General features: G+C 34.0%; 3 protein-coding genes across 3 annotated transcripts; 2 read left to right on the plus strand and 1 right to left on the minus strand.

Annotated features, from left to right (window-relative positions):
• The first annotated feature begins 1,404 nt into the window (after positions 1-1,404).
• On the plus strand, positions 1,405-2,777 carry LOC142979868 (uncharacterized). The gene is made up of 3 exons (XM_076125080.1): positions 1,405-1,499; positions 1,903-2,164; positions 2,553-2,777. The coding sequence occupies exons 1-3, from the start codon at positions 1,491-1,493 to the stop codon at positions 2,729-2,731; spliced, it is 450 nt and encodes a 149-aa protein (XP_075981195.1). The 5' UTR covers positions 1,405-1,490; the 3' UTR covers positions 2,732-2,777.
• Positions 2,778-9,193: 6,416 nt separating this feature from the next.
• LOC142979885 (uncharacterized) lies at positions 9,194-10,750 on the plus strand. The gene is made up of 3 exons (XM_076125105.1): positions 9,194-9,258; positions 9,664-10,057; positions 10,459-10,750. The coding sequence occupies exons 1-3, from the start codon at positions 9,250-9,252 to the stop codon at positions 10,692-10,694; spliced, it is 639 nt and encodes a 212-aa protein (XP_075981220.1). The 5' UTR covers positions 9,194-9,249; the 3' UTR covers positions 10,695-10,750.
• A 3,439-nt stretch (positions 10,751-14,189) lies between these two features.
• LOC142980084 (uncharacterized) lies at positions 14,190-17,472 on the minus strand. Its single transcript, XM_076125382.1, has 3 exons — positions 17,403-17,472; positions 16,294-16,549; positions 14,190-15,005 (listed from the first exon to the last, which is right to left on the minus strand). The coding sequence occupies exons 1-3, from the start codon at positions 17,409-17,411 to the stop codon at positions 14,269-14,271; spliced, it is 1,002 nt and encodes a 333-aa protein (XP_075981497.1). The 5' UTR covers positions 17,412-17,472; the 3' UTR covers positions 14,190-14,268.
• Between the last annotated feature and the right edge of the window lie 6,764 nt (positions 17,473-24,236).

Genomic DNA, 24,236 nt, shown 5'->3' on the forward strand with positions numbered 1-24,236 from the left:
CCTGATCCATAGGGCAAATATTTGAATAGATGATAGATTCTAAGAGTTAATTTTCGATCGTCAATGAAACCGAAACCGCGCTGCAGAGCTTTCTACGGTTTATCCATTTTGAAGTATTAAAGTTGCACGGTTTAAGCTTAGTTCTGATGCCTGTTTTGTAAACTACTTACGTACATGATAACTATGCGAGAATAAGATCAAATGAAAATGGTAATTGAAAACCTATATACTAAAATGAATCCATGAAAATAATTCTAAAAGCTTTTGGCAAGTAACATTTTTCACTCATTAACTTTTAAAACCTTGGCATTTCAAAGGCAGTGAAAAACCATAATCTTTATTTTTCTTCTTATAATATAAGAATATTTACTACATTACATATATTGCATACAGCATTTTTCTAACTACTACAACAAATTTTGCTGCATTCTGGGTACGTTCCCTGTGAACAGCGACGTTGAGAAGTACTACGACACGTAGCGCGCTTCCCATCATTTTCTCATTAACTATTTTCAAGTTCTTTTAATCATCTTAATTAAATAAAATATCTGCAATTCATGTTAACACCTGTTAACATAAAAGCACATTTTTTATTATTTATTATACGTAATAAAGGTACCCGTATAGAATCCATTAGCCATAGGTATAGGCGTAAAAAATTGTACGTTAACCTTTGCTTTATGGTGAAGCAGTTACTATGGGCAACTGAAGTAGCCATGATACAAGTCATTAGGATAAGGCAGATATGTTTTTGTGAACAAAAACTATGGATAAGACAATCTACCAGATTTAAGATTACTTAAGCCATTGTACAGTGCATATACAGCAGGACAACCGAATAGTATAAAATTTGTCGTTCATTAATGCATGTCCAAGGCCTCTCCTAGCATATCCCTTGAAAATTTTGAACGAGAGTAATCAAATTAGTCTGTGAAAATCAAATTATTGATGAAAAACTTAAGTATAAACTTTAATGTTGTATTTAATACTTTAAGAGAGAATATTTTTTCTTGCTTCGTACTCAAAATTTAATCAAATTAATGCTGCTGCACTCTGCCGATGCATGCGCATAAGAAAACACAATGTTCATAATATATGTATTTCACTAAGATATAGGAGAAACTGACAGACGTTATGACAGTTTCTTATTAAAGTCAATATTCGGTTTTTCAATTTTTTTACCATCTACATACTCTGAATTATGCATTGCGTAGTATTCTTTGTCTAGCGTCCACTACCACCCCATAACAAATTAAGCGAATCCTTGAAAAAAATTAGACACACGACATCACGTTCGGTAGTTGAAATCCTCGCACTAATTACTTGGCGTATCATAACTTTGTTTTATTATGCGAGCAATAAAATGACGTCAGTGTACGCAATTCAGGATCGTATTAACTTGTGTATATATAATAGGTCAGGTTGTTACAAACGGCACAGTACCATTTGAACCTCTTCTACATTTGGTGATCCATCAAACAACTATCAAGATGAAACTGGTAATTTTTTGAATATTTTACTTTGGTGTTTTAATTTTTTGCAATGTTTGTAAGGCTTAGTTTACAATTTATTGTACCCTAGGTTTATCTAATAGTAAATTAATTTGTACTGGTGTAGGCTACCCTTTATCAAAGAAATTTTAGATTTTGCTAGCATTTTGCGTATTTAGTAGTTTTAGGTGTGTAATAATTTTTAAGTAAATAACTATTACATTACTTCAGTCTAGTCTTAAAATCTAAGCTCCTTAAACCCTTATAGTAAATAATCATTACAGAGCTCGTTTTATCTGACTGTAATTAACAGTATGACTTGTTTATATTATTGGCCACCTTTTCAAGAAAATCTATACCTGTTTACGCCAAAAAGTGAACAGAAAACTCAACCGTTTCCATTTCTCCACAGTTCGTATTCGCCGCCCTCATCACCATCAGCTACGCTGCCCGTCTCGAACACTTGGAACAGCAGCAGCAACTCCGTGCCTACCTTCCTCCCCACCAAGCTGCTAACTTCGGAGCTGCCCAAGGTTCCTTCGGAGCCAACGGTTTTGAAGCTTCTGGTTCCAGAGCTACTTACAATGCCGCTTTCCCAAGTGCTTCAAACCAGTACCTGCCCCCTGACCATGGACCTTCTGCTGGTGGCCCCCAGTTCGCTGGTTCTATCAACGGTGAGTACAAAAATTATTAATTTTTGCTCTTTTGAGACCATTTTCTACCAGTATTTTGGTGGAGGTTTTGATTTATAGTATTTTTCTTACATTGAATGTTGTTATATGATTTTATGTAAATGTATGATAGCGGGCCATCCAATGAATATTTTCAACCTATTCACAAAATATTTGTTTATTCTATTTTGAATCGTAATTTACGTGAAATTTACGTGGTTCGATAGTTAATACATTTTATTCCAAAACCAATCTTTGAATTTTAAATTTTTACTGATGAAGGAAATCCATATGAAACTGTGTGATAACTTTAACCAGTCATGAATATTCCAAAAATTCACTTAGGTATTTACTACGAATTAAGTCTAACTAATCCTTATTTAATTACCAGGTTTCGGCGCAGCCCCCGTCCAGCAGCTAAGTCCTCAAGACGCTGCTCCCCAAGGATCCAGTCCGTTCGGAGCTCAAGCCAACTACCAGCCAGCCCTGAACAACCAGTACCTCGCTCCTCACTCCTCACAGAACATCCCTCAGCAACCCTTCGATGAGCAGACCGGTTACCATTACTAAATGTTGTGATGTAGTTTAGTTGTAGAAATAAATATATTTTAGAATATTTTTTGATATTTCATTTTTAAGCTTATTTAATTCTTGCTCTGACACTACTTGCACTTTTATTATAATTATAATATTAAAAAAAATAGGATGAGTAGGTACGATTAGTTAAAAATTTTTTTAAAGATTATTATCAATTCCATATACGCTGCAATAACTTTTTCAGTTTTCGTATAATAAGAACCCACGCTACACCTAGATATATGTTTAGGTGTATGAAAATATATATCTAGAATCTTAAAAAGGCTGTAAAGTACCAAAACAACGTAGCACGTTAATCTGGCAATCACATAATTTAGTTTAACATACGTACACACATAAGTATAACGCACATGTGTATACACATAGGGAAGGCAGAGAGCAGAATGCCACTTGAAACGATCCTTACAAACTTTCAAATTTAGTTTTGAACTAAGTAAATATTGATTAATCGCTTAAAGTTGACCGGAATCGTCTCTTGATTATTTTAATAACTCTAAATAATTAAACTGAAACAATACAAATATCCATAAAACAACGTAATTTACGGAAACAACACCACAATTGTCTACGGTACAGGCATAGCAACTGATCATTCACACACACAATTAAATTAAACTTTAATGGTCAAGATCGCAACCCAGACACTGAACTCACATGAGTAGCTTTTATTTAATTGATACTTTGATTTTTCTGACACTAGCGGCCGTCCGCGACTTTGATCACGTCGTTTATAGCTCTAAGCCTATTAGTCTTACCAAGTGTTATATAAGCCTAAATAAATTTCTTCAATAAATTACAAACTCTAGACTATTCAGCACTAAAATGATTTATAACTCGAACCAGAAGTTCCTGAGATTAGTGTGTTCAAACAAACAAATACATTCTTCAGCTTTATATTGTAATTTTGTATTCATTGAAAAATTACAATATTATGAATTTAATGTTTAGCAATTGTTAAATTTGATACAAAAATTAAATATTTGTTCGTCATTTTCATAAACCTACTGCGTTAAGGTATATGAAAATGACGAACAAATAATGTCTTCGCATTTCGTTTAGTTTTTATTACTTTTATCGTATTTCAATAATTAAAAAGCTGCTCCCTACCAATTTCAAGACAGACTATTATATAATAAAAATAATTGAGCTCCAATTTATAGGTCTGTGAACTCAAGGAGGAAAAGATAGAATTTAATTTTGGGTAAATCGGCTCTAAACGTAATCTAGTCAAAAAAACTCTTAGGTAGCTGTTAATAGGTTTAAAAACTCAACGTCTATTATATGTATATATGTATTACACTCAAACTTGTAATAATACAACTAAAAGGCTTAAACCACACACAAACAGCTCAAAAAGCTGCTGAATATGGATTCAAGTTTGCAAAGGAATTGATACAGTAGACTCAGTGGCGTAGCTACCTTGGGTGGCACCCGGTGCGGAAGTTGGTGGTGTCACCCCATGGAAAGAAAAACGCAATAAATTTTATATGATAAAGACATGGATCATTTATTATTTATAATATTGAAGAAATAATTAAACACAATAATAACTAAGTCAGAAAAGGAATTGTTATACAATTAAAATTTCTTCTTTCTAGCTTTGACAGCTGCAAACTCGGCAATAACTTCATTGAAATTTATATTTTGTATTGCCTCGTGTTCGATTGCTAATATAACAAGATTGCTTAGCCGCGATTGAGTCGTTGTTGTCCGCAAATAGGTTTTTATTAATTTTAATTTACTAAAACTCCTCTCACATGAAGCTACGGACACGCAAACCGTCAAGAACAATTGCAGTGCAATCATAAGATTTGGAAGAGATTCTATAAAATCCCATTCTACAATAAACTTTAAAAAATGAATATGAATCGATCAATCTTTTTAATCTGCACAAAACAGCATTTAAGTTTCTAAAACAGATTTTTTTCTTTTTATTATCTATCACTATAGAATACTTAATACACATTTAACAATTCACGCCAACCAAACACAACACACTTCACGAAACAAATGAGAAATGTTGCGACTGAGACGTCAAAGATCGCGAGTATGGGACGGGGAATCCCTCACGACAGCGTCAAGATCTTTTGCGGGAATCCCCGAAATATACATAGAGCTGAGATACGAGTAGTGCTAGTGGAAGAATCCCCGAAAAATAAATTATTGTGCTAGCGATTTTTTTTGTTTGCATGCTTATTCAAACTTAGAAATGGCCTACGAGAGAGACCGGGGGGGTGTCACCCCAAAACAGGTGACACGCGGTGCGGCCCGCCCCCACCGCCCCCCCTTTGCTACGCCACTGAGTAGACTTGATAATCTATGGTTGCCGAAAATGTAATTTGCCAAGTGTGACTGTATTTGGCTTCCAGTACGCATGACATGTAAATATGTATGTCCAGTAAGCTTTATGTATGACGTCACTTCGTGTCCAAACTTAAATGTATGTGACCTCTAATTTGTTAGTCCATTGCCCCTAACCCTAGGTAATTAGTGTCCAAGTTTCTTGTTTTAACTATGAATGTAATGATTGACTACAGTACTAACCTAGTGTCAAAACATCATCTAGTAATTGGACAGTTTTTTGTTTTAATAAACTATATTTTTTATTGCACGCAAGGTGACTCTTATACTTAAAGAAGATCGTTATCACGATTTTGGTCTAAATTAATATGATTTTGGTTGTGCTAGTCCCTGTTTTTTATTGGACTGTGATATTGTCTAGTTTTTAGACAAATCATTGACACTTAATCTTTGGAATGCCTAAGTGGAGCGCAACACGTAATTTCGTGCGTAATAGAACCGCACAGTAGCTCTACCATGAGTTGGCGTAGTAAAAACATCTTACTTAACTAGAGTAGTTAACGTGAGAACGCAACTACAACAGTGGGCTTAAATGTTCGTACCATGAGTTGTGTTGACGTAAACTACTCACGTTATAGTTAAAACTATATCATTCGTAGTAAGATTTTTAATCTGTGGTTTTGCGACATAATGTCAACATTCAATCTGTAACTTGACTAAGCTTGAGTGTTGTAGTTCTATCTCCTTCTATTCACATAAGACAGACAGAGAGAAAATACGACACACGTTTCAAATTGATATGGTAGTATTAACCAACAAAAATAGGAAGTCGTCGCTTACATGTAATTTGGTACGTTTTCGTGTATTTTTGATTTTGTGTTATTGCTTTTTGTTTATTGTCAGCCGAGGACAAAACAAAACACCTCAGTTACGTTTTAGTGCTAGTGCAAGGATTCTAATTAACAACTAATTTTATTTTCAGCTTTGTTTAAATAATCCTCTTTTTTGCCGCGTCTTAGGAAACTTTATGAACATGTTTGCAAAAACTTGGCATGATTTAAAGCATGGTTTAAAGCTGAAGTAACTTTTACAATGATCACACTTGTAGCCGATATAGTTTAACAAATTTTGTATCACTCATATTATCCAGAGGATTTCCAATTAATGCACGCATATCACTTTGCAACTTTTTCTGTTCTCGTCGTTCATCCTCGAATGCAGCAGTTTCAAACATATTAAACGCAAAATATGTTCTACCAAACATTTTTAATCGAAAATAACTTCAATTGCTTTTAAAACAATACGCTCTCACGAAGCCAAATGTCGGTGAGTGCCGTAACTACTATAGTAATAGTTCGTTACTATAGCATCTGTCAAATTGGTAACTCATGGTACCATTATCGTACGGAAAGAATGAACGACAAAGCCAATCTACATTCACTGTCGTTTAATTTAACTACATGTTACTAACTATAGCGACTCATGGTAGCAATGTTGGTACCTCAACTATCCGCTAGAGGCGCTGTTCAAGTTTTCATACATTTTTTTAACTACAGTGTCTGCGGGAGACTATAGTTGCCAACTCATGGTAGAGCTACAGGATACTTCTTATAACGTCGCGTTCAACGTATCGCCGTCTTTCCATCGCTGAATGTTCGGTACCGAAGGGTCGGCACGTATGTGTAATGATACTAAACACTGATGAGTTGGATAAGCAATATATTTTGTTCAATTGTATTCTAGTATTATTCTATTTAAAACGTTAAGTACAAAGGTATAGCGTAAACCTGGACACAAACGATCTCCATGATAAATCTCATCCAAATTGGTCGCCTTTATGTGATATATATCCGCATCCATATCCTCTACCTATGAGAAGAAGCAAAATTGTAATTATTAGTATGAATTTACGTCATCATTCTTCTTGCTACTAGGAGTTTTCCTCAAATTTGGATTTTCCCTTTTTTTGCATTTTCCACGTATCCACGTATCCTCTCAAAATGATGCAGATAACTACATAATTATGCAATAAATGACTTTATGCCGCCGGATCTTATCTGCGATTACACTTAGAAGAAATGTAACTTTCAATAAGGAATAAAAAAAAATACTATTATAATATATTTGCTCAAGCCTGAAAGTCATTTCATACTACTTTTGAAAATTCAGCAGATACATACCTTTCTTTTTTTTTTTTTTTAACGTGGCTAATGTTTTATGCATACACCTGCACTCTGGGTTGAGTGCAGGGTTATGTGGGGCTCTCCCGCCAGAAGGGCGGGCATACCCACTAAACCGCCACGTGTATCCTCACGGCCGCTTGTGGTGGCGAGCGGCGGGATAACTGCCGAAGCGTGTACCGCAAGCCGCACGCCACGCGAATGCCCCAATTTAGGGGTCCCTCACAGAGCAGATACATACCTAGAATAATTGAATGAAGACTTACTGTAAACCCAAGATAAAAAACCTACCTTTTTATTTTAGCTTAATAATAAACTTTAGATATACATACATACATACATCAATACACGACTCGCGCTACCTAGTGAATGGAGTGCGTATATTAAACTGTTCTATAATAAAGAACTAGATAACAATCAATCTTTCAAAACATTCAAGAGCAACAACATAATCTGAAACAAGACTATCTATTTTAAAACTTAATTGATCGATCCATCAACATGCATTGCTGATAGCTATACTAGATTACATTTAAGATAACTGATCAGTGCAATACTTGCATTGAACTTTAGTAAAAGAATTATTACTATACTGAAATAGATAGCTTCCCGTGTCATAATAAATTACAGGCTATTAATAATTTGTTGTTTAACTAAATAGGCGCAAATTTTTCGTAATACTACTTACATTCATGCATAAACAATTTCAGATTCGAGTGTCAAAAATTTAATTATTTTTCTTATTTACCTTATAAACTGAAAACTTGTACTGCCATATAAATTGCGTTAGGCAGCCAGTTGTCCAAATGGCATAGGCGTAACACTCAGTATATCCCAGGAACAAAGCTTCATTTTTAGAGTGGCCGTGTTATCAATAAAAACAATATGTTAACAACCTGTATTCTTAAGTCAGATTATGTTTTCGATAAAAACTTTAGTAACTTTATACTCTTGATATTTTTCTTTGAATAAGACTTTTTGAGGATAGTTTTCGATTAATGTAAATAGCAACTTTTGAAGTTTTTTCAAAATGGTAAATTACTCAAGGACTTTGTTCCTTTATTCCTTTGTATCACATGACTTCACTATTTATAATAAAATTCTGACATAATATCGTCTGCAATGATAACGATGCTCTCACGAAAAGCAATTAAAACATTTAACATCACGATCCAGACAACGAATGTTATCGATTTATTTTGACGCTTTCATTTGAATTTTAATCGATTTTATTGTACAGTTTTATATTGGAACAAATATATTATTAATTTATGCTAATGTGTTGGAAGAAAGATGAAGAGGTCTATTCAAATGAAATTAGCTATTGAAAAGTATTTAAATTAGATCGTATTTTTTCAGTGATTCGTCTTTGCTGATATACAACTTAAAAAGGAATATGCGATTTTTAATTAATTTGCTACATTTTATTTTTTTGGAAAAGTACATAGTATACGTATGTACGAGAAATCTAAATGTTATACAGATACACCATGTAAATTATATTATCAATTTTAAGCAATATGATTGTGTACTGCTATCGAATGTATTAAGTATATATCTAGAAATGCAAAATCTATCTTTGTCAAATATCAAACACTCCATATAAATACGACATAATAGTATCAAAAGAGCGTAAGCACCATTAAAAAAATCAACATTTAACACCCATAAAACCAACAAAATCTACACAAAAGCAAATATAAAACCGAATGTAACGTTCAACCAAGTACTTCCTACAACAAATAAGGAACGAACAAACATCCCCATAGCAAATTGATAGAAATCCTTGAAAATTGCATCAAGTCGTCACGAGGTCGCTCACGTTTGTTCATAAAATCCTCGGACTAATTACATGGCGAAGTTTGCTTTATTATGTTAGCAATAAAGTGACGTCATAGTACGTCTATTCAGGATGAAACAACTGTATATAATAGGTCAAACGTTAGGAAACTTCACAGTACAAGATCATCTTCCTCCACACTTTGTTTGCAGATTTTGTTAACAAACAAGATGAAACTGGTAAATTTTATTTTTATTATTTTGTGGTTTAAAACATAAAAAATTGTTAGTGGTTTTGCTTTTTATAGAGCTGCTTTTTAGTTTGTAGGCAATAAATATGAATTGAAATATAGCATCATCGTACATGGGTCGTTGGCACTTTCAACATTTATAAAAAGTATTTTTCTGAAATTGTGTACAAACTTTACTTAACATTTTAATTTTATATACGTTTACATTTAATTATCTAGAAAAAGTTACAACTTTTTCTTGAAAATAGTACTTAGCAGAGCCTTTCAGTGATCGTACCCTTGAGCAAATCAATCGAATTTATCTTGCCTTTCATACAATAATACTAATAATAAAATCAATTCCCTTATTTAAAATCACCATAACCATCAATAACCTTACCAATTTTCTTCAAAGTTCGTAGTCGCCGCCCTCATCGCCGTCAGCTCAGCTGCGCGCTTGGAGCACTTAGAACATCAACACCACCAACAACTCCGTGAATACCTTCCCCCTGACCATGGCTCTGGCTTCGGTCCTCATGATGCCGTTGGGGCTCACTCGGGACCCCATGGAGCCGTTGCTGGATCCCACGCTGTCCATGCTGGATCCCACGCGGCCCATGTTGGATCCCATGGTCATGCAGGATCTTTCGGAGGTCAGCCAGGAGCGTTCGCCTCAGCTGGAGCTGGTCAACCCAGTGCTCATGCTGTAGCCGGCTTCCCTGGTGCTTCCAACCAGTATCTTGCTCCTGATCAAGGACCTTCGGCTTCTTCTTCTGCTGGTCAAACTCATTTCGATGGTGCTGTACATGGTGAGTGGTTTTTCTTTGGTTATTGTGCTACCTATTTAATTTTTAACACGGTCAAAAAATTTAACCTTTTATTTCATTGCAATTAGAAAATAATATTACTTGGAAAATGTTAATGACAATAATGGCCATTTTAAGTCAATGATCTACAAGTTATTATTAGTTAATGAATTATTTTTTTTATTATTTAGTTTTTTTCAATTTTATACTTATCATACATTCAATGCATGACATCCCTCTAAATAAATCTAGATGCTCAAACTGCTTTGCATAAAAATCATTTAGTAGCTTAGATCGCAATTACACTTAACTATACTATTGCCACAACAACAGCTGTCGTAGTCGTATCTACATTCAGCATTTGTTATATATTTCTAATATTAATTTTTATTATTTCTCTCCAGGTCACGAGCACGGATCCCACATCGCCCAGAACACCCACGAACCTCAGATCCCTCCCCAAGCTATTCCCATCCACCAGCTCCTCAACCCTCATGTTAAAAACCCCAACACCTACGACAGATACCAGCAGCAGATTCCCTCTCACTCCGGCAGCCACCAGCCCTCTGGTCCTCATGGTCACTCTGCCCAGGAGGTTCCTCAGCAATCCTTTGATGCCCGTACTGGTTACCATTACTAAGTTTATAATGTAGTTGTAGTTTATATGTGTGAATAAATATATATTGTGTAGTTTAACCGGTGTTTTGATTTGTTTGGCAATTTGTTCCTGTATCTTAATGATAAATTTTACTCTTCATATTTCTATGGAATATGGTTAAAGACGGAATTATTCGGATTCAAAAACTATTTCCGTAAGCAATTACTTAAAGCTTTATTACAAGAAACTTGCAATATTCATTTACCTTTTAACCATCATCATTGATATTTTTTTCCTATCCATTTTATACCCCCTTTTATTGACAATAATCAACCTTTTGACGTAGTTTAGCAAGAATAATTTCAAATCTTGATAATGAATAAGTCTTTTCTTTCTGTACAGTATGTATGTGTTTCCCGGGTTACTACTAAAGCATTGAGGAAGGAAAACGCTGCAATAAAATCTTATTTTATTGAAGTTATAGTTCAAAGGTTTCTCCATATTGTAATTAACACCTTCCATATAACACCAACTATACCAGCATACAACGAACAAAGTACATTAATAGCCAAATCATCATTTCATTTTAATAGTCTAACTTCAAAAAATGGCCGAAAAAACTAGTTTTTTGATAAAACTGACAGAATATTGATGATAATGACTGCTCGTTCACGCAACGCAATTATATATTCAAGTTCGTAACCCAGACACTGAACCCGCTACTCGGTGCTTTCAACACGTATGGTTTATTTGATCTATTGCTTTAGTTCATGGTCATGGTTATATGGACCATAATTTTATGGAGGAATTACCATAATTTCGATGAAACTATGAATTAATGGGGATGTGGGGTAATAAAACAATTGCATGTGAATATTTGTAAGTACAATAGTAGTAAGTACTAACTGTGTTCCGCGGTTTTACTCACTTTATATTAATAACTTTACACGATGTGTGATGTCAAACAGCCTTTAATTTTCTTAATAATAATGACTTTACTTTTTTATTTTAATATAGTAAGCTCAAAGAGAATTGCGTGGAAACAAAGAATTATAAAAATACATAAATAAAAATATTACGATACTTACGAGTATAAACTAACATCTTACAAAGACTTTTCAAGTCAAGAATATCCCAGCTAATTTACAATTTCATACCCTACAACACCTCTAAATAGAGACCGTAAAAATAAAATGTATTCCTTATTATTTACTACATAGGAACAATTAAATTATTTATTAAAATACTGCATTTAAACCCAAATATTTGTATTTTATATGAAACCAATTATTCTCTCATTTGATATGCTAAAGATTTCCGTATATACAAGCTTAAAGCTCGCTTTGTATCGAGTTATGTAGGAAACTATTATATGCATCGATAATTTTAGTAACGGTTATCGTTTACACCCGTATTAAAGCGATTAATTCCTATTAAAATAATTATTTTAAGTGTATTTATTTTTAAACTTAATTAACAATGATTGTCAAAAGTTGTATTGAACATGCTTTGGTCTGTTTAATCATTTATAACTATTGTATGATATTGAACATGTAGACAGGTACCTACTTCACTTACCTTTTAGAAAAAATAATAAAATTACTAATGAATAATAGATGTCTTTATTATTGTATACTTCAGACCTCTCGTTATATTTCAAACATTTTATATTTATTTCGGGATGAGTAGCACAGAATTGGGATGATATAGCAGGATTAAATGGAAGTAGGTTTAGGGTGGCTAGAGAAAATCAATTATATTGATGATCACATCAATATTAAAAATATCTGCTACAAATATCCGTATTTATGAGTTCCCTTTTTAAAACCCGAAACAAACTAAAATCTATACTAATATTATAAAGCTGAAAAGTTTGTTTGTTTGAACGCGTTAATCTCAGGAACTACTGGTCCGATTTGAAAAATTCCTTAAGTGTTAGATAGCCCATTTATCGAGGAAGGCTATAGGCCATATATCATCACGCTACGACCAATAGGAGCAGAGCAGCAGTAAAAAATGTTACAATAACGGGGAAAAATTTGACCCATTCTCTCTTATGTGACGCAAGCGAAGTTGCGCGGGTCAGCTAGTATAATATACTAGGAATTGAAGAACAACATCAAATAGTACAAAACAGGGTGTAATATCTGTCATAAACTAGTATTGCTGCATACCCTGCGCCCAGAGAGGAGCACAAAGCGCTCCCGGCCAGAGACAAAAAATCTGACGGTGTTCCTCCGGCGGTCACCATAAAGTGGCCAGACCGTGGTACCTCCGTTCAAATACTCCACATCAGACACCTAATAAGTTAAACTAATTTACACTAGACATTACTAAAAGTCATACAAAGTCAAACTCATCGGGTTTAAAGACCGCATTAGTATGTAAAAACTATAATAGACCATTTATTATATTGGCCTAATGGCACATATCATTTGTTATGCGTATTATGGTCAATGCTCATAGTTACATTGAACTCCGCTGATTGCAACTGCAGATTTTTTTGTGATTCGATTCCTAATTCGCACATTTTTTTATGTTTTTGTGAATTCTGAGTAACTGAGAAATCTGTCTTAATGGCCAGGTTGGTTCAAATCTAATGGCGACGTGGCCACTATTAATTATTTGATTGTGTTGAAATAAATGGAGCTACAATAGTTTAATATCCTTTACTGATATAGATGGAAGGAAGTTTTTAAAAGTAAATAAAAAGTGTAGATTATTTAATAATTGAAGTGTTGGCTAATCGATTGTATAAGTAAAATGCTTCAGGTAAAATATTCAATAAAATTTTATATAATATATTAATCTTTAACACTTACTATCATCTATGTACACCATATTTGAGCAAATAAATTATTTGTGTGAGTTTGAGTATGTTTGAAAAACTTACAATAGGTTTATATCTCAAACTTTTTGCAGCTTCAAATGTATTGAAGACGATACGCACTTTTTTACATAAATCAATGAAATACAAATCTTAAACAATGAAAAATGTATAGTCGGCCTACGTGTGATATCAAGCAAACTTTTTATCATAGCCATTGATAGAATTCTATACTATTCGATGAATGGAATTCGCAATATTTTTTACGTCATTTATATTATTTGTGCTTCTGAAAAGCTGATGAGCGTATTCATATTTTTTAGGTAACAAACTTATAATATAAATATATGAATATCTATACAATAGATGTATCAAAACATAATAATCAGATAGCATCAGACATGTTCCAATTAATTTGCAATCAGAGCACTTTAGTCTGTTATGTAGATGTACTTTTAGATGTTGCAATGATGCTGTACTCTTCCTTGCGGAATGTATCTAATATTTGATATTTCCATTTAGTTTTTCTTATGATAGTTGCCAAAATTTTTATAATTTCGCGTTGCATGTCAATTCATTTCTATGGAAGACAGGAATTGATGAATCTGCCTGTATGTGTGTAAGGTTTAACAACACTTTTTCTTCGTGTCCTAATATAAATAGGTAAACGAACGTTTCATATCACGAGAAATAAATAAAATACCATCAAATAAATTACTATTCAGCTATTTATTATATACAGAATTTACAAAATTCAAATTGGCTGATATATTGTTATATATTGTTCCTCTAGTACTGGTAGCCGGTTTGTTCGTCGAAGGGCTGCTGAGGAGTGTTCTGGGAGGAGGCGTGAGGAGCCAGGTATTGACGGCTGGTTGCACCAGACTGAGACTGGAACCTTCCACCGAACTGGGAGCCACCGTGGGAACCACCGAATTGGGAACCTCCGTTGTGGGACCCACCGAACGAAGATCCTCCATTTTGAGATCCACCAGCGTGAGGAGCAAGGTACTGACGGCTAGCGGCACCGTTCTGAGAGCCGCCGAATTGGGATCCACCATTCTGGGCACCACCGAAGTGGGAACCGCCATTTTGGGATCCACCGGCATGAGGGGCCAGATACTGACGGCTAGTCGCTCCAGATTGGGATCCGAACTGAGAACCACCGTGAGAACCACCGAATTGGGAACCTCCGTTCTGGGATCCACCGAAATGAGATCCTCCATTTTGGGATCCACCGGCGTGAGGAGCGAGGTACTGACGGCTGGCAGCTCCGAACTGTCCATTCTGGCTAGCACCACCGAAGTGACCACCTTGGCTACCAGATCCGAATTGCTGACCTCCCTGAGCAGAGTTGGCATGAGGAGCTAGGTACTGACGGCTTGTAGCTCCAGACTGGGAGTTAGACCTGGCCTGACCACTGAAAGAACCGGAGCCCTGAGGAGTGCCGTAAGAAGTGCTGGGGATGTTGTACTGCTGAGATGGGGAAGAAGAGCTGCGCTGGAAGCCGTTCTGACCACCAAATCCTGGAAAAAAAAGCAGTTGTTAACATTATGAGCTTTAAATAATCTGGATAGTAAAAAAAACAAGTTTTATGTTATGAAATAAAAGTAAATAAAAGTAGAGTGAGTAAACAGTATCGATTCCATATTTCGACAAATACTTTATTTGATGATATCTTTGGGAAGTCTTAGTAAAAGCTTATTTGTGCTTGCATTCTGACTATAGAATTATAGAAGCTGCTACTCAGTTTAGCCAATAATATTAAACCGTGCATTATGCTTTGCGTATAAATTTCGTATTTAATCGACTGCAATTTAGCCACTGTTTGCAAATCATCGATTAAACTAAACTCATCTCATAATCCTAAAATTTATTATATTTGATTATATCAACTAATAATCCATTAAACCATTCGTGATATTCGAATCGAATGCGTTATGTTAATATACGATGCACGCAATTAGTAAATTGCCACCAGCATTTCAAATCTAGCTCACGAATTTGAACGGCTATGAACGTAAATTATATTGAAAACATCACATTCTACTTTTGACGTTCGTCATTGGTAACTTAGAATGGTTTTAGATAAACCTTAGAAATATTAGTGGTATTTAGTTAGAACTAATTGCATGGGACATTTGATTAAGAATGGACAAAGTAAAGTCTCGCAAGAAACAGAGACTTTTCATAGCAATTATATCACTTATGCAATTTTTGTCACTTAACAGGTCAGTACAGACAAACTGTAAGCATTTTTAGAATTTCAAACGAAACCGACACTAGGCCGGAACGAACGTTTTTAATCACAAGAATTCGTAAAGAGAGGCTAACGAAGGCCCTCATGTACCATCATAATCGAGTTGATACATTACTTTAATTGGCAACAGTACAAAAATATACCAATTAAACGTGCGAGCTTAATCAGAACTAAAAGTAAAATTTGGAAATAGTAACCTTCAAATTAATCAAGATGTATTGTTGTGATTTTGATTAATGAGAAGTCTTCCAATTAACGGAACAAAACATTAGTTGTTCCGAAGGTATATGCTACTATTGAGGTTCTTAGGCCTTCCTTGAAGAGCAAAGCTTTATTGGAAACGTATTTCAGCAAGTGGCATATTTTATCCCTGGTATGAATTATGAATTGGTAAATAGGCTTGATTTTACGTTTCCTGCTAAGAAGGTCCCGTTTGCAGCATTTAGATGTATAATCAACAAAAATAATTGCCTTACAATTGAACAAAAAACATATCTCAAAATTTTGAATATCGTGGCTTAATGTCAAAAATAGGTAAATAATTAATTTCTTACCCTGGGATCCACCGAAAGAAGAACCACCGTTAGAAGGAGGCAAGTACTGGGTAGAAGCACGGGCATTGAAACCTGGCTGAGCAGCACCAGCTCCACCGAATCCACCAGCACTGGCTCCGAAGGACCCATGGCTAGAGCCGAAGCCTCCAGATCCAGACCTGGCGGAACCGATGGAGTTGCCAGGAGGAAGGTAGGAGCGCTCCAGGTGTTCCAAGCGACCTGCTGCGCTGACGGCGATGAGGGCGGCTATCACGAACTATAAACGAAAGATTTTTAAGACCAGGATTTTAGGACACATAATAAAACCCGTCAAAAGTTCCACTAGAATTTTTGATGTTAATAGTCTGAAAAAAATATACTTTTAGGAATTTTTGGGGCCTAACTTAAAAGTAGACAAAAATCTCATCCAGTTGTTTACTCTTTACGGGAGAACCCTTGTGCAATAGGTGGATAAAAAAAAAAGAAATTTACTATAGTGATAATAAGAACGGTTGTTAGTGTGAAAAATGAATTAGGTATGATTAAAGAATGTACATAATGAATCGATGTTTAAATAAATTTATATTTTGATAAAAATATATATCATAAAACTAATATTTTAATAATAACGAGTAGTTAAAAAATATACAAATTTAATGTTTCAAGTGGGAATAGTACCTAATAAATACGGCTGGCACAACAAAGAAAATAATACGTGGTGCAATGAAAGTAATGGACCGATCACGTTAACTATTACATTTTATGCACGATTAGCCTTTCGATCCTTCTTGCTATTGCACACTGAAGGACCATTTAGAACATTTGAAATTATTGCACTCATTTCCTTTTACCAATTTAGACATGAGTATTTATAATTTTTATGGAAATATGAAAAATATATGAGAAAATTTATATGCTTTAGAATAAAATTTCTATTTTCTATTCAGCTTGCATTATGAAATTTCAGTGCAATGCTAATTGCAATTAATGCACAAAAAAAATGCAGGGAATGCATAAAAATACACAATATCAAAAAATATACAAATAAATATTATTAATTTTAAATATTTTTTAAACCTTATAATTTAATACCACCAAAACCCCGTAGCGAAAATCAAAACAAAAATTACCAGTTTCATTATTGCAATTCGTCGGAACACGATTCAAACCAGATTCAAATGAGGTTCAAGTGATACTGTGATGATCGGATGCGCCTGACCTATTATATATACGTTGGATCGCGATCCAGAATCGTGACGTCACAAGATACAAGCCATGTAATTAGCTAGAGGCTTTTTTGAGCTACCGAACGTGATCGACCTCGTCTGTCAAATCTATCTGTAATTTTTCAAGGATATGATTAATTGAATCGGTATATGATATGGCGTAATGGTAAGCATGGTCGTCATGACAGTCGTGTTGAGTGGAGGGTTATGGGTTCGAATTATAGAAAATTAGTTTTCGGTTGGTAATTTGTTTGTTTTGGAATGTTTAGTATTGCATTCAAGTTTAATTTAATGCAATTATTTTATAATTTGAAAGGATGGGATTTAGAGTTATGGGCATGTTAATGTCTCAGTGATTAATTAAATCTTTAGAACACGAACATTACTGTCAGGTTACGATAAATATCGAGATGAAACTGTGAAAGGAAGCTGTTAAAGAGCTTTCAGCTCCTTAATAGCTTCTGTAGTGGAGTAACTTAATGATATTTTTTAAAATAAGAAATTTTATGAGTAAATCACATCACAAAAGGAATCCTAATAACTACTTTAAGGGTGGTGTAAGTTACAGTTTCTCTTTTGAATTACTTCTAATGCTGAGGTGTCCCTCTAAAAATGTTAGAAACTTTTGACTTATGTTATGCTCTAAGATCACTAGCGGGAAACTAGGAAAGACGAAATTGGGAAGACAAGCGTCTAAATTTTATCAATCATGATGAAATTGTGTTTGCAAATTAAAGTATTTTAAAACCTAAGCATATAGAGAGTTTCTAGTAATTAAAACTTCTGTCTGGAAGAAAATCCTTCCACAGAGCATAAAAAACAGAAAACTTACAATGATTCGTGAAAACGAAATTTCGTCAAATATTGAACGTGTTTGTTTAAGTATTTTCGTATTCTATTTCGAAACGGAAGAGGCATTATCGGATAAGCACATCTTATATTCTTGTGCCATAGTTCTAGCGACATTTTGTAACAGATATAATTGTTATAACAAACTAATGAAATTTCAACGAATTTTCGTTTTGGTTGATAATAAATAGTAAGACCTTAGTACCTACTAACATTAATTTCTAATGTACGATCTATCCACACATTTTCATGGACAGAATCAAACAACAACACATGTATGTCGTGACCCTATCTGTGTTGTGATTCGTTACGATTGTAGTTCGTTACTGATAGTTATTACATGTATTGAGCCACGATGTTGTATTGTTTTGTTCTGAGCTTTTGTTTTTAAAGGTTTGGGTGAAATATCAGTGTTAAGGGCAAACTGGTGATTAGAAATGTTATCGATTAACAATTGCTGTCAAATAAAGTGAAATGCATATTTAGTGTAAATTATAAACGTGTATTGAAAATATCAATTCTCATGAATAGCCCCTCCTTAATTACGAGACGAGTCCCTTGCTTGCTTGCCCAGCAAGCAATTCATTAATGGGTAATACATTAATGGGTTAGATTTATTTATAACTAGTGTGAGTGTAGTTATAACATAAAGGGTTTAGTTGTCTGTTAAAATTCATATTAATTTTAACATCTCGAAACTATCTGCCTGTGTGGACGAAACGTTTTTGTTTCTGCGAGTACTGTGACGAGGATTAGGCAAATTGCTGCTGAGCTATTCAAATTTATTCAATCCTATTTAGTCACTAGCCCAGACCCTAGTAACCAACTACTCTACCCGAAAAAAAAACTGAGTAGAACCAACAAAAGTTAACGTGTGCGCAATTTATACACTTTTACCTATTCATTTGGGTACAACAGGCGTGATAATATAAATAAATAGATAATCTCCAAAATCTTATCTTATCTCTAATAATAAAATCATTATGCTTAGGTATCGATCCCACTACATCCGGTGCAATGGTACAATCTTAACTGATTGCGAAATTTAATAAATTCTACTCGTAAATTCTAAGTAACTGGTGCTAATGTATACAGCTTATTATAATGTGCTATGTGGTAATTTATAACTAAATTTTATTACTGTATTTATTTAAATCATTAGAAAGTAACATCTGTGGAAATATTTCAGAGAAGATGCCTGTTATTTACTAGTTTATACACACAGCATTGCCCTTATGTTTTCTCTTTAAATAAATTATGAAAATTAAGCTTCGTTACTTTTTCCCCGAGTATTTTATGGACAAAAAGTTGAGAATTTTCACGTGTCCTGAAACAGAATGACATAGAAATAGATCCTGAGAAATAATAATATGTCATTTGGCCAAAAACTATTTTTTTAATATTTTTTGCCGTGAGAATCATTATGTGAAGACATAAATAAGATTTTCTGCATTTTTCTTTTTACAGTAGGTATTGTATTACTTGAGACGGTTAAAGTTATCATTTCTTATACGCGCTTTCTGAATTGACTTAATTCCAACAAAAAAAATGAAAAAAATATATTTTGAGTTTGTTTTAGTATTTCGTATTTAAGCGGCATAATTATAACAGTTGAACAAAGGACCAAGAAAAACCAATATCGGGAAAATCCAAAACACACAAAATAAGTTTCAGAATTTATTTCTAGATCACAAACAGATCCTGTTAAACACTTCCTATTGCAGTAATTAGTAAATAATTCAGGGTTTTTTGTAAAACGAGGTTAAATGAAGCCTATATATAAGTTGATTGTGCAACATTACCTCAGTCAGGCATCGAACGGGTGATCGTGTGTGTCAAGTAATTCTGATAGTCACGACTCATCAGTAGATTTATTGTTTATTCACAGTTTAAGTAAGACTGTGAAATATTTGTTTTGCTATAAAGTTGTTAGATTGTAAATCAATTGGGATCGTGAGATGATACTATTAGAAGCTCTTCATGTGAGTTGAGTGATTGTCGCGATAATCGCGCAATTGCGGCAACGCTTCGGAAAGATTGTATCGCATCCTTATACATCGCATGTTCCTCACTGAAAATGCTCTTTATGTATGCCATAAATGAATCGTATACACGCAATGAAACGCAGTTTAGATAATTGGGTCGCCTTTCATAAAATGTATTGTCTCCGTTGAGTCAATCGTAGTCGTTTGTTATAATATGTAAAATGCAGTCGATAAGCAAAGTTCATAATGCTTAAAACCAAAACTAATGAAACGAAATGCCGCAAAGATAAAACTGTAAATTATAGTTAAAACAACATCTTCTTTTAGCAGTGTGAAACAACAGGCTATTTTCTCTACACCGAGTTCAAATTAAAAAAAATCTTTAATCGTTTTGAAGTATTTTGTGCATTAATGCCAAATATTTTTTTTTTATAAATAACACAGACCCGAATGTTTTAAAAGCTTATTACTTGCTTAGACCTACTATCGCAATCTAGCTGATATTCCTACAACCAAAACGGTTTCGTCGTAAATACAATTAAGCCGAAACATCTTCACATGAAGCACTCATAGAATCAGGCTATCACAGTCACATGATGGATGTATATTCGCAAGAGACGAGTGAATCCTTGAGTAAAGCACGTGCGGCTTGCGGTTTATGTTCACTGTACAGTCAGCTACAAAAGTCGCTTAATAACTTCATATCTTTAAAATGTTTTTGTTACGAGGACTAATCAAATTCAAGTAATTGGAAATGAAAGTCAAAAGCTTTAAAAGCTTACCTATAAGCTAACTACTACTACACAATATTCCTGATATTCACTCAGCAAAAAGGCTTTACTAGTAAATACAATTACACAATTATTAAGGCGAAATTTCAAGTAATTGAAAATGAAAGTCAAAAGCTTTAAAAGCTTACCTATAAGCTAACTACTACTACACAATGTACCTGATATTCGCACAACAAAAAGGTTTTAGTAGTAAATACAATTACACAATTATTAAGGCGAAATTTCAAGTAATTGAAAATGAAAGTCAAAAGCTTTAAAAGCTTGCCTATAAGCTAACTACTACTACACAATGTACCTGATATTCCCACAGCAAAAGGCTTTAGTAGTAAATACAATAATACAATTAAGCCGAAACATCTTCACATGAAACACTCATAGAATCAGGCTATCACAGTCACATGATGGATGTATATTCGCAAGAGACGAGTGAATCCTTGAGTAAAGCACGTGCGGCTTGCGGTTTATGTTCACTGTACAGTCAGCTACAAAAGTCGCTTAATAACTTCATATCTTTAAAATGTTTTTGTTACGAGGACTAATCAAATTTCAAGTAATTAGAAATGAAAGTCAAAAGCTTTAAAAGCTTACCTATAAGCTAACTACTACTACACAATGTACCTGATATTCCCACAGCAAAAAGGTTTTAGTAGTAAATACAGTTACACAATTATTAAGGCGAAATTTCAAGTAATTGAAAATGAAAGTCAAAAGCTTTAAAAGCTTACCTATAAGCTAACTACTACTACACAATGTTCCTGATATTCACTCAGCAAAAAGGCTTTAGTAGTAAATACAATTATACAATTAAGTCGAAACATCTTCACATGAAGCACTCATAGAATCAGGCTATCACAGTCACATGATGGATGTATATTCGCAAGAGACGAGTGGATCCTTGAGTAAAGCACGTGCGGCTTGCGGTTTATGTTCAATGTACAGTCAGCTACAAAAATCGCTTAATCTATACTAATATTATAAAGCTAAAGAGTTTGTTTGTTTGAACGCGCTAATCTCAGGAACTACTGGTCCGATTTGAAGAATTCTTTCAGTGTTACGTAGCATATTTATTGAGGAAGGCTAAAGGCTATATATTATCACGTTACGACCAATAGGTGCAGAGTACCGGTAATGATAATGTAAAAATGTTACCAAAAACGGGGATAATTTTGACCCATTCTCTCTTATGTGACGCAAGCGAAGTTGCGCGGGTCAGCTAGTAACTTATACGAACTAAGATTTTTTTTTATTACTCGTCACTGTCACGCAACATTCACTTGGCAAGCAAGAACCTCCTCCTTAATTAAGGAACGGGTTAGGCTTTGAGAGCTGACCAAATGCGGGTTGTGGACGTTGCATGAAAGAAATGCGTTAAAAAATTTTTAGGCATGCGAGGTTTCATCGTAATGTTTCCTAATTATTAATTAGAGCAAGTGATTTTTATTTCTAATTCATATCTATTCTGGTCGTTGGTGTGTTAGAGTTGTGGTTGTGGACCTTCGGGACCACACGGCTATCACTGTTCTTCAATTTCTTTATTATCTAAGTAAGAAAACGAGTTAGGTAGAATTAGTTACAAAAAAAACATTCCAATTGTTTTTATTTTAGATGGAATTAAAGCTTCAGAATAAAGAGTTCGAAACATTAAATATGTTCAGCGACTTTTGTAGTTGACTGTACATCGCTGTATTACATTCTGAACTACTTTCAAGTAAGCTAATTGAAGACTGATGTTGTTGAGTGTAAAGAATTTTGGATTTTTGGATAGTGTCTAAATTGGAATAAATTTATTAAAGGTGGTTTATTAGATGAAATAATATAGCAGCCGCCAAGCCATTGGTTATCGATAAAGGCCACAAAATGATTTTTTTATTAAAAAATGTATTAGATACTAAATAAAAAATCTAATGATTGTGCGTTAAAATTACATTAAATTATGCACAATTATATCGGAAGTCTTTTATCGGAAGTAAGTAGCTCCGTAACTTAGATTCACAAAATCAAAACTAAAATTATCTATAAATATTGACAAATCAAAAAAATATATATTATAAAAAAAGGTTTTTTATACTTACTTATTTTATAACTAATATTTTGTCTGAAGGAATACTTTCATATTGATGAAATTATACTGGATGAATTTCATTTTATATTCATGATAAAATTAACAATTTTTAATACGAACCGAAATTTTAAAGTTTACCTGTTTTAAAACTCTACCTACGACGATTATGTATGAGAATGTTTTAAGTAAAATAATTGGTTTGATTCTCAATGTTTTAGCAAAGGCACAACTAATTGATTCGAATTGAATAGAAGCCGGTTTTTATAAAGATAAGATAATATTATTTTCAATAACACCCGACTTGGTGTTTCTACAAATTGAGCTTTTAGCTGGGACCTTTTTTAATGTAACTATGTATAACTTAACCTTTGAAAAACATCTCCGGTAATAAGCACCAGAATTTGGCTATGAGTGGACACTTATAACCCACAGCTTTCGCACGTGCTATGGAAGTATAGGAGTTGAAAATTCAGCTCTTTGTACTTTGGTAGTTACATCATCGGTACCGCGTCTTTCTTGCCGGTTGCGTCTAAATACCATTCTAGTGAAATTCCATACCTCACTTTGTCAATATTTGGTGAAGTGTACACACTAGTACGCTATAAACTAAGATAGTACAGATCATTATCTACACTAATCTATACTAATATTATAAAGCTGAAGAGTTTGTTTGTTCGTTTGTTTGAACGCGTTCATCTCAAGAACTACTGGTCCGTTTTGAAAAATTCTTTCAGTGTTAGATAGCCTATTTATCGACGAAGGCTTTAAGTTATATATCATCACGCTATAGCTAATAGGAGCAGAGTAACAGTAAAAAATGTTACAAAACGGGGAAAATTATGAACCATTCTCTCTTATGTGACGCAAGCGAAGTTGCGCGGGTCAACTAGTCATTGTATACGAGGAGACTTAACACCACCCATAGAACGTGTGGTTTAATATGCGGACTCCTATGTACATAATATTATGTACAATGTCTATATATAAATATGGATTAGATACAGTGAAACTTCCGTAGATAAATCTTTGAACTCTTTAGCCCTTTATATCC

Source organism: Anticarsia gemmatalis, chromosome 17, assembly GCF_050436995.1.
Source record: "Anticarsia gemmatalis isolate Benzon Research Colony breed Stoneville strain chromosome 17, ilAntGemm2 primary, whole genome shotgun sequence".
Lineage (NCBI taxonomy): Eukaryota > Metazoa > Arthropoda > Insecta > Lepidoptera > Erebidae > Anticarsia > Anticarsia gemmatalis.